Source organism: Gobius niger (assembly GCF_951799975.1).
Source record: "Gobius niger genome assembly, chromosome: 4".
NCBI classification, from domain to species: domain Eukaryota; kingdom Metazoa; phylum Chordata; class Actinopteri; order Gobiiformes; family Gobiidae; genus Gobius; species Gobius niger.
In genome coordinates this window covers 29,586,002-29,604,305 of record NC_136855.1, presented here as the reverse complement: position 1 = coordinate 29,604,305, position 18,304 = coordinate 29,586,002, and the positions used below count along the sequence as shown (strand labels likewise).

Genomic DNA, 18,304 nt, shown 5'->3' with positions numbered 1-18,304 from the left:
CAAAATAGCAAACACATGCTACAATAAAACATTACATTATATGCAAATGAAAATATGTATGTTTTATCTAAATGATCTGGCGACCACCCAAATTTGTCTCGCGACCCCTTTGGGGGTCCCGACTCCTAGGTTGAGAACCACTGGGGTAGGCAAGTTTGTGTTGTGAAGGGACAGTTTTTATCATCGCCAAAACACGAAGGGCCGAACCTCACCATAGTAGCCTAAAGTTTTTTTTTTTTTTCTGCAAATGCTAATGTTTTACATCTGTTCAAGTGGTACGGCTGCCCTAGGATGGCAAGCGGTGACCCAAATGAAACTGTCATTTGCCATATATCGTATAAAATATCGTATTTTCCACAAAATTTAAAATAAATGAATCCATTAAAGATAATTTTTGATCAATCACTTATTTTAATAGTCTATATAGGTCTAGTATTGAGATGTTTCGTCTGCCAAATAGAGCTAATCACAAACTATTTTTCGATTTTGTTAAAAATAAAAAAAAAGTAGGCCTATTAATTTAAATGTGGTTAGAAAAACACCCCCCTGCACGTGTCAGCCCTTCGCTGCATAATTGAAGAAATGCTGCCCCCTGGAGGCCGTGGCTCTGGAACTGCCTGAACGCCGTTGCTATGTGATTGTAACAGGCCGCGCATTGGCTGTTCACCTTCACTTCTACCTATCAGCTTCACTTTTATAACGAAGTCTCTCCTTCGGCCAAAGCGTCTAGATACAGTTACCAGTCAGCCTGTTGAATGTGGTAAACACTAGCTTTAGATTTACTTTGCTGTCAAAACCAGGGCTGATAGAAAAAAAAATTGTACGACATTCATTGTTACGACAAAAGCGAAACCCGGAAGAAAACGAAATCTGGCTCGCGATGTTAAAATTTAGCTTCAGGAGGGATAAAGACAAAGGTTTTGTAAGTTTTGCTTCTTTTTGTAACGTTTCCATTACAGGAGGGCACGCGTAAAGTTATTTATCTTAGCTGCATCTGCTTTGGATTAAATTAGTCTGGATTCATTTGGCCTGAGCTAAACTACATCGCTACACGGCTACTTTTAACTGAACGCCCCTCTCTTCTATTGTCCTTTGTCTTTAACCTGAAGCTGTGTTTTTCTTATTAGCGATATGTTGTATTAATATGTCTCTTCCTCACTTTGTTGTGCTCAGAAACATATTAGTCATGGCTTAATCCCAGCCGCTTCCATAGCACCCAAAGCAGCTGTGCCTCGTACCCCTCCTCCGCGCAGCCCAGACCCCTCACCTGAGAGACCCAGGTACCAGCCTCTTCTCGACACCGACACTGGCCAAGCTCGAAAACAGAAATGGTCGATTCATTTGACTCGCTCTAGCCTCTTGCCACTTGAGTTGAGTTTAAGAAGATTAGATAAGACTTTATTGATCGTCTCCAGGTGGAAAACTCTGAAAAACACAGCAAGGTGCAAATTAAACAAACAAAAAAACACATAAAATAGATATGTATATGTATGTATGTTATATAGGCTATGTGGAGTAAAAAACAGGAAGGAAAAGAAAAAAATATATACATCATAGTCTGAAATATACAAATATCAAAAGTGCAATACAGTTACCATGGAGATCCGCCATCTTTGCAGCTGTTAGCATACATTTCCATTGACTAACGTTAGCTCAAAACGGTGGAGAAAATAGCCGTGGAACAACTCTGCTAGATGTATTTACCAGCAGTAACTCAGCAGCTAACGCACTGTGGTGTTCAAGTGTTTTAATGTGAACAATAACTCCAGTATTTTAGCTTTTAAAATCTCCATTAGTTTATAATTGCTGCTAATCCCATAATGCTTAGCGATATGTGATTGCATGAAAATGTTTGAGCTGAGAAAATGTTAAACTTCCTGAAAATGTTTCAAATATAAACATTAATCGAAAAGTTATTTGCATTTTTGCAGTATTTTCAAGCATTTCTGTTTTTCCTTTTCTTACTCTCTGTGCTACAGTCCTTATTTACCACATTAAACTCTTGATATGGAGACTTTGAATTAAATTGTTAGAGCAGAAATGGAGGTGGGTGGGACTGTTGAGCTCAGGTGACAGGTGTCCTATAGAGGTTATTGCACATTAATTGCTCTTCAGGTGAAATCTACTCAAGAAATATACATTTAAACCTATAATCAAATTGTTTATACAAAAATAAACACGGCACACCTATTCTCGGCCTAGTTTATATTATCATGTGTTTTCTTTGCATTGTATTGAGTCAATCTACATAAATATATATAATTGTGAAAAAACAAACAAACAGCAACAACATCCTCATAACTGATTAAAATGTGGTTAGCTAAGGGCTGTTAATATTTGAAAAAGAGTAGCCACAGTGGCCAAGAATGATAAGATAAGATAAGATAAACCTTTATTGATCTCACAAAGGAGAAATTCACTTGTTACAGTCGAACCCTGGTAACTAGTTTCATCATTTGTGAAGGCATCCATAATCATCTAAAATAGTTGCCTTGCCAGTTTTGTAACAGTATTGTAAACTTAACTAAAACAATTTACAGGTCAGCTTTGGCGGCAGCGATTCTATCTTCCTCGCTGACTGGCCAGACGTGGGCGCTCCCTCTCGCCCGACCAAGATCCTTCTCTGAGACTGACCGATCAGAATCTGTTAATTATGGACCAAACGCGGCAGAACAGTTTCACCGGTAAGCCACCAATGCCCTATTAGTATTATTAGTATTATTATTTGTCTCTCTCTAGTTTATCAGTGTAAACAAAACAAAAAAGTCAAAATCAACATTCCTGTGCTCATAATGTTGTGGTTTTATGGTTGTATTTCTTAGGGACAGATGGTCAGATGATTTGCCGAGTCTAGAGCACTCTGAAGGGGAGTTGGAAGACAGACAGGAGTTTAAGGAGGAGGCTGAACTTGAAGATGAACACGTCTATCAAACTCTGGAGACCGGGGGGCAGCGTGAAGACTCTGAACCAGTGTATGCCTTTCCTCTGAAAGCAAAGGTGAGGCGTGATGGACATTAGTACATGTGCAAAGTTTATCCTGTGGGGGGCACAGTTGGGTAACACATCCTGTATATCATGTCAAATGGGTTTTTCTTGTATTACCATTAAATTACTACATTCGTTGTGTCATTATCATCCATTATATTGTCATTTGTCTATATTTAATTCAATATGAACTAAAAGCATTGTCCCTTGCTGTGCATCTAAATATAGCAGCTACATCCAATTTAACTCACACTACACCCCAAGAACCAAGTCTCACTCACTCCTGGGATCTGATTCTCTTATTATTCTTTTCTGGTGTCGCATCACGCTGAGTTAATAGTCCCATTGGGCTCTATTTCCTCCTGTCAGCTGCCTTTCCACATCATCACAGTGGGTCTGCTGCTTTAGGCATGTGTTCGAGTTAAAAACTTTTTAGCCGCACAGTTGTACTGTTTCACCCCAGCATTGTGTGTTATTCCCCAAAGGATTTCAGTGTATCACTTATGCCGTTCATGAAGCTGCTGTTATAGAGTTACTGAGACAAAGTTTTCATCTGTCTCATTCAATCCTCTCTGTCTGTGGAAGTAATGCACGGCACAAAGAGAAAGATAATTATTGTTATTGCTTATTGTTCGAATTGCTTATTGTTTACAGTCTTTTGTACAATGTCTTGAAAATACAAAACAACTAAACTCAAATAACTGAAATGTTATTATCAGAACTTTTATTATGGTTTATTTGCATACAAATTTGCATGTAGCCAAGTTGCTTTGTAGAATAGTAAATGCATCTCCCCTGAAAACCTATTTCAAACCTTTCCCTCACCATCTGCTTGTCTTTCTGCCTTTAGGCAAGTGCACAGACACCAGCTGGAACGTCTGGTGAAGTCCTTGCTTTGGGTAAAACATTCTCATTTTATCTACAATGCCAAAAATCTAAATGAATATATTCACATGGCTTTAAAAAAGAAAAGTGAAAATAACCCATACAAGACTAATTCATCGAAAGACTGAACAGATCTTTACTTAGCTTCTATAAAGCATATCGGTAATTCTTGCCTTTAGGCTACGGAGTGCAAATCAGTTGTTGCAAGTGCTATATAAGCACTAGACTGCATATCCTCAAGGCAGCATTAAAAACACTAAGCCAGTCAGTGCAAATTTGTACCAGGGGTTCCATGAGATCCCTGTACATGATTTATTAAAACTAGTTGTGTTTTTGAATGTTTTTTATGCTAGATCGCACCGAAGAAAATGTGCAGTCTCCTCAACATAGCCATAAATCCTTCAAGAAGAAAGAGTCGGGCAGAAGGAGCTCTCGGCTTAAGAAGGATGTGCCACGTAAGTCAAATTAGTTTATGTGGGCTGTGTTTTCTAAAGCCTGAATTTGCCGCTGGTGCATAGATGTTTTTCAGTCAGTTATTCTTTTGTCAAATATACAATTTCACCAAAGAAACGAAGGTGAAGGCAACCATTTACAATTTGTTAGTCGTCATTGTACTGCTTCAACTTGTTTGTCCTTGAGAGACCCCATTGAACTTACTGAACTTACTTACTTACTTTTCAAGGTTCAAAACTTAAAAATAATTTCTTATTTTCTCATCAAATTAAAATTTCTCTTCTAGCTGCTCAAGCAAGTCAGGCTACAGATGCTTGCTCCCAACCCAGCAAAGCTATTCTCTCCCGGCGTTCCACACACATTTCTTCTGTTGTCAATAAATCCTTTACTGAAGGGCAAACAAAAGAGGACGACAAGGGAAACATGGACCAGACTTCAGAACTAAGACAAGCAGAAAGATCCTCACCTTCGATTGTTTACAGTCACAGCTCTTTAAACCCCTGGGACAAAAGGCAGGATTTGAACAGTAAGAGTGTTTAAGAATTATACTGTATATGTGTATAATATTCACTCTGTTTAGTACATTAATGCGTAGTGTGTATACTAAAGGCCAGGCCGAACTTCAGAATTTAAGACTGGAGGCTCAGGAGCTGGTGGATGAGAATGATGCCCTCAAGATGACCGTGCATCGCCTCAACGTAGAGCTGAGCCGCTACCAAGTGCGCTTCAGGCCCCTTTCCAAAGAGGAGGTATAACACCTACATTATATGAATCACCTCTACTTTTCAAAATCCTTTTAATTGTCATTTACTGGAGAAATTGACCTTGAAGTGCATATGAAAAGTTTTAAGGCTTTTGAAAATATTACTTTTTTAGAAGGACAACGTCAGTTGCAAGTTCATCAGTTGCATAATTATCATTTTATTTCAGTGAAGCAGCAAATTTTAATTAAGAAATGTCATTTACTCATTTCCTATTGACTTAACATAGTTAAAGGAATAGTTCACCGTTTTTCCATGCTGAGATATGTTCTTACCTGAGCTTAGACGAGTTGATACGTACCTGTCTGGTCTTTGCGCATGCCCGTGGAAGAGCGTGGTTGCTTCTAACTTCACCCCGTTTGGAGCTATAGGAATATACTGGGAGAGGCCGATGCTAAAAACATCTTTGGTCTTTTTGCATGACTGACGGCACACAGTTCTTCCATACCGAGATATGTTCTTACCTGGGGTGAGACAAGTTGATACGTACCTGTCTGGTCTTTGTCTGTGCCCGTGGAAGAGCGTGGTAGATTCCAACTTCACCCCGTTTGGAGCTATAGGAATACATTGGGAGAGGCCAAATGCTAACAACATCTTGTGTCGTTTTGCGCGACTGAGGGCACGCACAAAGACCAGACAGGTACGCATTAACTCGTCTAAGCTCAGGCAAGAACATATCTCAGTATGGAAAAGTGGTGAACTATTCCTTTAAGGCACGGCAACAGTTTAAAATTGGGTACAATCTTAAAGAGGGGGTATTGTGCTTTTTTCAATCACATAGCACCAGTCTATAGCACACCACAATGATGATGAAACCTTCTGTTGGTGTGTAAATGCAGTAAATTAGAATAACTGCCTTGTATAAAATTGCTCTCTCAAAATGGCTGTAGCGAATGTCTTGAAATAGGCCTCTGTCTCTTTAAGAACCTCTGACCCTTTCCGACACGCCCCCTCCACACGCTGTCTGTGGCATCAGTGGGGAGGGGGTTCTGCTGAGGAGCAGTGGTTGGTTTACTCGGCTGGTGACGAAAGCTTAGAGGCGTCTCCAGGAGGTGGGGGCGTTCCTAGGAGGACTCAGGCAAACCTATTCCTAAAATGGCTGCCATCAGAGTTTTTACAGATTACTCAAAAATACGTGAATGTGCCAAGGCAACACTTCAGGCATGTTTTTAATGAGGGAATGGCATAATAAGATGATGTCAAGCTTGAAAAAGTCGATTTTTCATAATACCCCCCCTTAAATGTAATTGTGTTAACTATATTGTGTCTAATGTGTCATATGCACTTTAAGTAAGGATTGGTCTATGCTTGCCTAATCACACGTCTACAAGCAGTTCTGCTTACGTAAGCTGGCGGTACATATCCTTGTTATTTTCCAACCATCACAAGTTTGCCTCCAGTGTTTGGGGCCCTAATACTTGATGTATAAAGTGTGGTTTTGTGGCAGGCGGCGACTCTGAGAGGTTTCTGGATTGGTATGGCTGACACATCTCTGCCAGACACAAACCCCCAGAGCAGTTGTGTCTACAGCTGTACAGAGCTTACCACCAGTGTGTGGGGTTTAGGGAGTGAATGAATAATGGACGACACATTGTGGAGTCATTCTGCAATTTACTTTTAGGGGTGCATTAGATGATGGGGGTATCGGAGGAAGTGGACTACCAGGAGGGGTGAGCAGGCCGGGCATCAACAATAACCACAATATATCAGCGAGGCTGCCAGAGCGCACAGGCCAAAATACAATTGCTGACTGGCCACCTGTTCAGCAGGACACCGTAAGGGCAAAGAGAGCTAAAAAGTGCCACAGATGCCTAGTAGCCTTCTCTGGGGTGGTCACAATATGTTAAGGTTAAGGTATACTTTATTGTCTCTGTAGGGAAATTAGTCCTCTGCAGTTGCCGACGGCCAGGGACCCATCTCCAGATGTGGAGCCAGGCTATTTAATTTCGTCTGTGAATGTTTACATGTTATGGCCAGTAAAAATATGATCACATGTAATTGTTTGGGTGGTATTAGTATTAGTATTAGTATTATTCTGATGTTATTAAAGATCAGACCAATTTAGACAGAAATGTACAGTAAAAAATTCCAAGGGGTTCACATACTTTTTCCTCCCACTGTATTGTACATGTTTTTAGTGGTAAGGGAAACTGAAGTATCTGAAGGAAACCTACGCAGACACAGGGAGAACTTGGGAATCGAACCCGAGACCTTCTTGCTGTGAAGCACGAGAGTTAACCGCTGCGCTACTGTGCCGCCCAGTATGTAGTAACAGCTTTGAAATAACAGTGTTTTAATGATGAAGACTGTGATGGTTCAGGTTATTTTTACTTGAAAATAGATTAACCTGCTTTATCACAGTTCTATCTAATCTTCTGTTGCACTGGCTTTGAAGTTGCAAATCACATAAACTGTGTCCTCAGATTCAAGACAGAGCTTTCTTGTGAACCAAGCCTTAAAGATAATAAAAAGCCCCTTTTGATCACAGTCCGGGTGGAATGAAAAAAACAAAGCAAAAAACAAACAAAACAACTGCTGTTTTAAAGCTTGTTTTTGATCCAGCTGTCTGGCGTTTAAAGTGTTTTACATGGAGGAAGAAAGCAGTGGTTTTAATCATGGCTGCCCCCTGCTGCGTGTTCACTCTAGGATCTGCTGCTCTCATTAGAATCGGTTTTGTGTCCGTGTCACTGAATGTGTCTGTGGGACTCTTTAATGGCTGCTCAAAGTCTGGCTGTTGAAAGGAAGATATGGGCCGCAACAGGAAATGAAGTTTAGCCCAATTGTGTGAACAGGAATTGTTCATTAACCAAAGTATAATCTCGCAGCACATCTTTTGGCTCCTATCTTTCTCCATGAACTGATGACTTGTCATTATAGTTTTCTATCTGTCATAGAGTGCCAAAATCAGTGGATTACCAATGAAAGGCCCACCTCCGCCCTGGCTGGTGAGTTACTGTCCTTCTTTGTGTGTGTTTATGCTTACTGACTTTTATAGGTTTTAAGATTTTCTAATGAATTCATTTTCTATTACTTAGTTTGATGGTATTATGCCTGTAGTGAGTAATAATTATAGTATAGCTTTACACCAGCGAAGAGCCGATTTTATAAGGGAGCAAACTTTTTTTCTGGCTAAAAAATTGAATGTCTAACACATTTGAGAGATGATGGATTCTATTCAGTGTTATTCATTTTACCAAGAGACACTAGTGGAAATGGAAGTTGCTGTGTGAAGATTCATCATATTTAAACTGGACTGTGCTCTATTATTTTCTCTTGGGGCTGTGTGAAACAAGTGCTTTCATAATAAAGGTGTGAGCATTTGGAAAGCTCTGCGTTTTTACTCAAAGAGCCAGTTATCAATACACAAAAACAAACACAAATCTTATTTGGGGCCTGTTTGCATCATTAGAGCAAAGCCGATTATACGCTTAACCTCGATGTTTTGTTCTTTTTGTTCTAGCTCGACATGAAGTATTTATCTCCTCTGTTACTCGCCTATGAGGACAGGATGAATGAAAAGGATGCTCTTTTGAAAACCACGGAGGTATTTCTTTACAAACTTGTTGGTTGAGGTTATATGACAATGATCGTTTTAAACAGAGCAATGCTCACCAGTGGGTGGCCTGGGAACAAATCAGGCCACCAGAGCTCCCATCTGGCCCTCAACCTGTCTGAAGCACACGCTTGTACACCTCCCCCCATCCATCCATCCATCCATCCATCCATCCATCCATCCATCCATCCATTTTCTTCTGCTATATCCGGGGCTGGGTCGCGGAGGCAGCAGTCTGAGCAGAGAAGCCCAGACTTCCTGATCCACTCACACCTCCTCCGGCTGTTCTGGGGAGATCCTGAGGCGACACCAGGTCAGCTCAGAGACATAGTCCCTCCAGCATGTCCTGGGTCTTCCACGAGTCCTCCTCCCAATAGGGCATGCCTGGAACACCTCCTGAGGGATGCGACTGGGAGGCATCCCAGTCCCAAAACAGATGCCCTAGCCACCTCCCCACATGATTCATAAAATAGTATTCCATTGAATTGCAATGTTAATTTTGAAGAGCTGCTGCTTATCCATATGAAATAGAAACTAGCATTATGTTTATTGTCTTCTCTGTCAGCAAAACATTAACATTGTTAAAACAGGGGCATGTCTACGGGGTGGCCCAGAACAGGTCGCCTCTGGAAACTGACAGGGCATCACAGGTGCTAACCCTCTCAATCGGGGTGAGGAAGCAAACAGGATGCTACCTTTTTTCCATTCAAACTACACACAAGACAAGTCTCTCATATGATCTGGCAACACTGCAAAATGATCCCTCAAGAGCCACTGCTTTAGATCAATGCTCTTCACCTGAAATGATGGCGTCAGTTTGTAGTATGTAGTGAGCTCAACCTATAACCTATTTGATTGAGTTCAATTATTTTTTGGTATTACCTCATTTTTAAAGGAACTATGCGCAATACACATTGGATTTGGCACTCCATTATTATTATGTGCCTTGAGGGACCAGAACAGCAACTGCACATTGGATGTCGCATGCAAACAAATGTTGTTCTTGTTGTTAATGACTTGGAGCCTGTCTTCATTTGCCACAGGAGGAAATAAAGAGATTACACGTCCATGTTGAGGAGGTGATCAAAGAAAATGAGAAACTGCGTGATGAAATTGCACAGAGCGGAGGGGTAACACAAAAAGACTGGTGAGAAGATTGGTTTCTGGCTTTGGATACAATTATTTTTTGTAAAAATTGCAGCAGTTATTTAGTTGCAATGTCTTTTTCCTATTCACTTGAAGCAGTTTTTTCCTGCCGTATCAGGAAAAGCGGAATAAGTTTGACAGATTTGCATTATGTATGAATCGACTGCAGTTAAAAATAGCCTAAAACAATGTCAGGAAGAATAATATTAAAATTCTGAATGACTATTTCAGAAAAGGTTTCTCGGATTCATATTTGCATTTTTAATATGATCAGGCACCAGCTCCAGGAACAAGCTTTTCTGGTTTTGCAAGAGAACCAGGTGCTGATTGAGCAGCTCGAGGCAGAAAACGTGAAGGCCAAAGAATCCCAAAGTAAACATCATTCTGAAGGTAAAATTATGTCTATTTCTCTACTGTCTATTTTTTTCTGCCCGTTTAATCCTTTTATTCACCCCACAATCTGTCTGTGGCTTAACTAACAGCCAATCCATCCCAGTAGAGTAGAGAGAGCATAATTATTTCACTATCTGCTCAAATCAAGGGGTGTACTTAATAATTTAAATTCCTTCTTTTTTTTTCTTTTTCTTTTTTTTCTGGGTTTAGACAGGAGAAACATTGTAATGCAATTCGCTTCTCTTGCTCCTGTGTGCGCAGTATCCAAATTGGCCAAGCAGCTGATGTTGTGCGAGGCAGAAAAACATCGCTTGGAGGAGGATTTGGAGGCAAGCAAGAGAGAAGCCCAGAAAAACAGGAGAAACGCACAAGCTCTGCAGGATCGCCTTAAAGATGCAGTCACATGGGATGAACACTGCAATATCGCCACAAAACTCAGGGGGTTTGTGTCTCTTCATATGGTTGTTATGGTTGTCATTAGGCTGGTGATTTGTGCAATAGCATGACCCCAAAAAACTAATAACGAATGGATTTTTATTGTGTGTTTAGACTGAAATGTATCCACTGCTGGAGTCCATCATCCTTTTAGAAAATATGAACAAAAACACAAAATGTCGAGCCACAGGAGGCCAGCTAGACAGAGCTGAATGCCATGCACCAAATTTTTCCATCATGTTCAAAACAAAAAAATATAGATATTTTTAAATTGTCAGTTGTGGCTCAAAATCATTCCTTTCCTCAACCTTCAACACAAAAGCAAGAAAAATGCAACAGAAACTGACAAAAATGTGACAAAAAAGAGACAAAAACACTTTTAAATTGTGACAAAATAGTGGCAACAACATGACAAAAAATAAAAATCACTTCTGTAGGTTAACACATTCCTACCATGTTTCTGATGGCTCTCATTCATCCAGGGAGTATCCATTGTAGAAAAAAGCTGAAGCCCTGAAGCTTCTGTGACCAAACCCAATCCAGTCGATGATTTAACCTTTTTTCTACATTCCTAGCATCTTGATCCTTCATGTGGAACAGTTATAAGCGTGTCTCCCCTCTTTCAGAGAGCAGCATGGCCCAGTAATGTTTACTATAATAGCCTCCGCCGTAATTGTTTCTAGCATTGGTTTGCGATTGCTTTGCCTCAGTGTTCATGCAGCCTCTCTTTTTTTTTACCACAAATATCAGCAAACACAATATACTGCAATGGCGCTAAAATGGATTTTGCTCTGTTACAAATATAAAACGAGGTACTGACCTTTTAAAAAAATATATTTATCAAGTTGTTTTTTGAAGCACTTATGGCTCAACAGCTACATCCTTTTTATGTTTGTAATCAAAACTGCCTTGTACAGGTGCAAACCTTGTCTTTATTGGAAAGCCAAAGCAATATAGAGAAATACCTAATGTTTTTTTTTTACTTATTAAAATTACACCCACTCTATTTTTCTCACTCTGACAAAAAAAAATCAGCTTGATACTTAATAGGTCTACTTTGTTTGCTTGACCGTTGAGGAAATAAATGACGGTTAATTTTCTGTGTTTTGGCAGGCAGCTAGAGCTGCAGGACAACAGAAATAAAAGTAACATAGAGGAACTCCTTCTGAAGCTGTCCCGTCTGGAAGAGGAGAACAGGACCCTGAATTTGGACAAGGACAGTCTGACTGCCGACATCAGAAGACTAAAGATGGATGCAGACTCATCCAAGCAAGCTCATAGGTGCGTCTGGAACATATCATCTTTTCTCTCACCTCTAATGTGTTATAATTAATTGTCACAATATTTGTTTCTTATTCACAACATACACCTCCATTTATCCTATGTTTGTGTTTTGAAGTCAAGTGCAGAAAATGTTAATGTTTTCATCCATTATACCATACTGCCACATATCAAAAGAGAGAGGTCTGAAAACGTTCTGAACCCACTGTGGCCAAGTTTCATCTCCGAAACGAGCAGAGGAGATGCTTTGTCCCAGAAGAAGCAGAAGAGACGTTGTGTCCCAGGAGCAGTAGAGGAGATGCTGTGCCCCAGGACGAGGAGAGGAAGTGCACTCAGTGACAATGCACATCACGCAATAAAACATTGCAAGCACCAGTTGTGAAAAGTGGTTTAGAAATAGAATAACACGTCTCACCCACGTTCAGATCATCTTTCCCATAAACTGTATGATTTATTTCCCCCTCGAAACAGCTGCAATCCACAGAGACATTTCAGACATATTCAGTGGACGGGGTCACTTTGATGTGTGAAGATTGTCGGAAGGTGTTTGATTGGGCCACAGTTATTTTATTTCGCCCCGTATCTTATCTGGACAGCGGTTTACGCGCGTGCATTCTTTCTTTTCATCGTGGCAGTCCTGATATCTCCTCAATTTGCTGTCTCATCTCTCCCCGTCATACAGGAAGGCGGAAAGGAGGCTGAGTTTGCTGAGGGAACAGAAGGATGAATCGGTGCTGAAAGAGGAAAAGACGCGACATTACCTGGGAGCTGTCGTCTCCGTGGCGGAGCACATTTCCCTGGAGAGAGACCAACTGTTGCGCATGGTATTGCTCATGTTGTGGAGGAGTCTTGTTATTCTGTGTGCTGCAGCTAAACTTTATCTTGATTACACTCTTCCCAAAGGTCACACCACAATAATATATATATATATATATATATATATATATATATATATATATATATATATATTTTTTTTTTTTTTTTTTTTTTTTACATAAAACAAAGCTTGCAAATAGCACATAGACAAAGGAAAGACACATAAGGGTAGGGTACATATTTGATTCTTCGTTCTTGGGTTCTGCATGGCGTGGATGTGTGGTTTGTGTGCTTAGTAGGTGTGAGATATGAATAAGAGAGAAAACAAAAAAAAGATGAAAGCAAATAGTAAATCATGGGAAACAAATCGTGGAACATGAAAAATGATGATAGTAACAAATAATAGTAAAGAAACAATAATAATAGAGGTAAAGGTAAACTGAATGGGGTAATGAACATGAGGAAGGGTAAACATTCAAGATTGAAATCATATAAACCATTTAGATTTGGAGGAAGAAAAGGGAGAAAACAAACAGGAAACTACAATATTAAGTTCTGACTACCCCACCTGCATCTCTGTCCTTGTGTGGTGCATTAAAAACTTTGTGATATGTGGTGCAATTAAAAACCCATAGGGTAGTAGATGATGCAGGTGAGGGAGCCTTATTCCAGAGCTCCTTAATGTTTTATTTTATTTTATTATTTTATTATGTTATTATTTTATTATTTATTTGTGTGTTTGTTTATTTATTTATTTATTTATTTATTTATTTATTTATTTATTTATTTATTTATGTATTTATTTATTTATTTATTGATTGATTTATTGATTTATTGATTTATTGATTTTTCCCTTCCTGTCCCACTCTTTCTATCCATGTGTTTGTTCATCGAGAGCAAAACCTAGGTCTTCTTCCCATTTGATTGAATACAAAGATATTGGACTATAATATTTGTTTAAGGATCAGGTGATATTAAGGGCTAAACTTTTCTTGTTTATTTCCGTACAGACTATGCTTTAAATGAATTAGCTTTTTCCCCCCTGAGAGAGAGCGAGTTTGGACTTGAAGTGGGCACTTTGAGCTCCATGAAGTGGTCCGATTAACAAAGGTCTCAGGGTAGACCAGCAAGTCAGCAGTACTTCACCCGTAACTACACATCATACTTAAATGCCGCGGTGTTGCTGTGGTTTCTACATCAGTTGCCAAGAATTAACTCTCACCCCTGTTGTCTGGTTGGCTCCTTCTTGTGCGTCAGAGAAATTATGTAATTTTATTAGTCATCGCCATTTCGTGTCTCAGTTTCCGCATTGTTTGTAGAATAATGAGCATTATTGACAAGTTCAACTCATGCCAATAGAACCACGGGAAAGCACATACAAAAAAATGTGGTTTGGTGCCTTTAATTAACAGATAAAAAAAAGTCTTTGAAAATGTACAAAGCAGCTTGGTTTTGAATTCACTCTGTTTAATGTCGGCATAATGACAGGAATGATTAATGCGTTTGACGTCTTAACATTTCAACAGAGCACAGTCCATTCATTTGCAAAGGTCAGTTTTAGGTTAACATTATAAGCATCAGAATACTTAAATACGACCCGAGCCTAAAAAGGCATGACATTTTTCAATGTATAATATCGCAAGTGATTCATTAGTCGCCGTGACATTATTGAGTGTAATTAGCTGATAGTTATTAACATGGATTGACCTGAGGGCAGGAGTGTGATATTCCAGTCATGTATTTCTTAATCAATTTTCTTTCCTGTAAAAAGAGGGTCGTTTAAATAAAAGATTAAAGAGTAGCACTTTGCCTTACAGCACAGTTGCTGTATATCATGGTATGGAAATACTGTAGCATTTAGGTAATTGTGTTATGGTCATTATGAAATAGTGTGAATTCTGTCATCTAGCGGTTGATTCAAACTTTAAGGGTTAAAACAAGGCAACTTGACTTACATTTTTTGACACATGAGACATGGTTGGCTAGTTTTGACCCTACAAGATTAAATGTGGTAATTGTAGTAATTACATTGAAACAGCATACGCGCCTTTCATGGTAATCATAGCCCGAAACATAACCCTGTATGACTGAAAATTACCTGTAAATGAGGTCCATAATGTATTTTCTTGGTAATTATGAAAACATGCTTTATCCCCATTTCCAATGACCAATTATGACCAATACTTACCTTGCCTTTTCCATCACATCATATTACTGCTATAAATAGCAACCTTTTAAATAGTGTGCTTATTAACATAAACTCAACAATGAGGAATGTGCGAAGCTGAATGAAAGACTTTAGGGATTTGTAATTAATGGCATTCATTAAATTCCGAACAGAAGGTCCATAATGTTGTGTATGGCCCAGTCACCTATAATCATAAACAATGGAAAGATTGTGTAGGTCTACAGTGTGTATGTTCAAATTCTTTATGGGCTGAGCAAGTCTAAAACGCAGAAATGTTGGAACCAGCTCCTGCCTCCAAGCTCCCACGCTGGCAATGTTACGAATAAAACAGTCAGAGGATTTCACAGTTGTCAGTTTATGGATGTATTTTAATCTCCCTTGTTTCATATTGCAACACAATAACGGCTTCTCGAACACAATAGTTCATAATGAAGCACTTTTTGTCACCTCAGTCGCCCACACATTTATTCAAAGATTAAACTTGGTAATGCTGTTTGTGATTTGATAAGAACCCATGAACAATATAAATGCACAAGTGTAACCTAAAGAACCTAAATAACCGCAATCATATAGTGCACCTTCCAAATCCTTTTGTTTTGTGACCACCTTCTGTGCTTGCTTGTTTGTCAGATCCGTAACTCCTCTCTTTTCTTTTCCGTCACACCAGGCATCAGTTCTAGAGCAAGAAAAACAAGGATTTATCTGCAAGCTTTTGAGTGGCACTGTTCGTTTGGGAAAGCTGCAGGAGGATGTCAAGGTAAGACTTTCCTAACCAAACAAAAACAAGCCAAAATGTCAAAATTGACATCATTCTTCTCAAGCCTTACATATTCACCATAGTTTATTTCTGTTTTGGTCCTGGAATCATGAATATTAATGTTTATTACCTGCACAGGCGTCCTGACCTGTACATGAGTGTAGATTACAGCTGATTATAATATACCCGCCTTAAATCCCTCACAAATAAGTACTTTGCTAGCTTTGGTGTAAGTGCATTTGTGCCTAACCCAGATGTCACGCAGCTTGCCTGATGATAATGTCACTCAAGCCACTGAGAGAGCAGTAGAAAAAGAAAACACATTCAATGCTTCTCACAATTTTATTAGTGTCTCTATAGCAACAGGCCAGAGAGAAAGAGGTAGGGTCATGCCTGTGTGAATGTGATTTCTATAGCGGGTGATCAAACCATTCAACAAGAAGCAGAAATAGTTTTTCCATCATCTCCCATCAGAACTAGCTGTCAGCGATAAAGGTTTGTGGCTAGAGATAGAATAGAAAACCATGGCCTTTTAGCCGATAGCAGCACCAGATTTGTTGGAGCAGATTTCCAATTTCGTTTAGTCCTTGCTAGTTATTCATTAATCATGCCACAATAAGAGATGTGTTTATTGTCATAAAGTAATGCAGAGGAGTTGGTTATGGAGCTGAGTACTTTCTTTCTGGGTCCAGGTTTTGTAAACGGTCCAGACAGTTATGAAATATACCAGGAACAAGTACATCCAATTGAAACCAGTGCATGATGCATCGAACCTTCGTGACTCCCGAAAAACTTTAAGAACATCTTAGAAAAAGAAGAAAATCTTACAGCTGCTGCTGTAATGGCATTGTTCATGGGTAATGAGTGGCTATTTTCTTCTACCACCTGGATTTTATAAATACTTCATTTAGTGAGTGCTGAAATATAGCCAAGGTTTATCTAATTAATTGAATGCTGGCATAACATCATGCAAGCATAAAAATATATCTGCAAACAAACCAATGAAATAACTGTAGAAAGTTTAAAGATTGTGTCAAGCAAATGTTTTCATAAGGCTTGTTATTATGATGTACAGGTCAATTTCTTCCTCTTCCTGTGTAGTTCTGTGTATCACTGAAGTTTGAAGTATAAATTATTATTTACTGTCAATGGACAGGAGACCAGAATGCAACCCAACTGTTCAACAATCTGCGGTATTTTGTCAGCGTATTATTAACATAATTATCCTTTTCAACTCTGCACTTCTCTGCTCTCTGTAATTACCACTATTTTCATTATATGTCAAGAAGCAGAAAGCTTAAGTAAGACCGTCAAATGCAAACAATCAAATCCTTTTCTGTAACATTTCTTTCATTTGATCCGACACTATAGTTTCAAACAAATGTCTGCAGTGGTCGTGTTTGACACATCGTCATTTCTGATCCAGCTGTCTCTCAAAGTTACTACAGCCCTATCATTAGTTTTTCATTAATATAAACAGTTTTTTTTAGTAACTGGCTCTTGTTTTCAATGGGTAAAATAGATTATGATCTTTCAGATCAATAAAAGGCAGAAAACTATCAAGTAGCATTAATTGTAGGCAATGGGTGAACTGGTTAGTTTTTAGTCCTTGGAGTTGAGCTGTATGGTTGATTTTGTGTATTATCCTGTGAGGCTCTGAAACATAAAATAAAATGGGTCCTTCAGTCTGTCATCCTATTTTCCCAACCAAGCAGATTTTCTCCAGTTCGACTTGGATGAAAAGGCAGCAAAAAAAAACTTCAAAAGTTGATGAAAAAGCAACAAAACTGTTACAAAAAAGCGAAAAAACGCAGCAAAACAGGTGACAAAAAAGCACCAAAAAAAGTATAACAAAAAAATGCAACAAAAAAATGCAACAAAAAAGTGGCGACAACACGAGGAAAGATCAGTTAGATCAGTTTTTTAGGTCTAAGCTTTCAAATGTCTATAAGCTGTAAGCTTCAGTCGAGTGCGCTTGTCTAAGACGGGGGTTAAGAGGTTAATACAAATCTAATGCAGTACAGATATTTTCAGTGAATACTTTCACAGTCATATTCATTCATTCATATGAAACCTATGAATAGTTTGAACAAGGCCATGCACCATAAACTATGCTCTCTCTTTTCACATTTTTCATGAGTAGCAGAAGTAACCTAAGTAGGTTTACGCAAGGAAACCTCTTCAGTAAATAACATATTGGAAATGTATGTATAGAAAATATTTTTTATTTATTTCATTGTCTAGTAGCATTTGTGATAAGTGTAATGGCACAAAGATTAGAGCTACAACCGTGAGACCACACAGAAAATACATAACAGAGCTTAAGTTTCAGAAAAAGTGACATTAGCCTAAAAGGTCTGTGAAAACTAAAGTCAATATGCTACAATTGTGGTGAGGCACATAGCAGGCATACATACATACAATCAAACAATCAAACGATCGATCGATCAGTCAATCAATCAATCACTCACTCACTCACTCCACAAGTAGACAAAAAGATCATCAACATCAGGTTTTTACTTGTGTTAAACACAGAAATGAGGCTTAGATTCAACATAAGTCTCATGAATATTTTCTTTCCATGAATTAAAAGGGATAAAATTCCCCACACTTCAGCACATGCTGTGCAACACTATAAATTAATGACTGTA

General features: G+C 38.9%; 1 protein-coding gene across 1 annotated transcript; it reads left to right on the top strand.

Annotated features, from left to right (window-relative positions):
- Positions 1–728: 728 nt before the first annotated feature.
- Positions 729–15,800, top strand: cep89 (centrosomal protein 89; the record flags this gene model as incomplete). Its single annotated transcript, XM_079554521.1, has 17 exons — positions 729–922; positions 1,174–1,280; positions 2,541–2,684; positions 2,823–2,997; positions 3,836–3,884; positions 4,224–4,325; positions 4,610–4,849; positions 4,933–5,072; positions 7,979–8,029; positions 8,545–8,628; positions 9,681–9,784; positions 10,058–10,173; positions 10,438–10,618; positions 11,725–11,892; positions 12,575–12,716; positions 15,564–15,653; positions 15,792–15,800. Exons 1-17 carry the CDS (start codon positions 881–883, stop codon positions 15,798–15,800), a joined length of 1,944 nt encoding a protein of 647 aa, XP_079410647.1. The 5' UTR covers positions 729–880.
- Between the last annotated feature and the right edge of the window lie 2,504 nt (positions 15,801–18,304).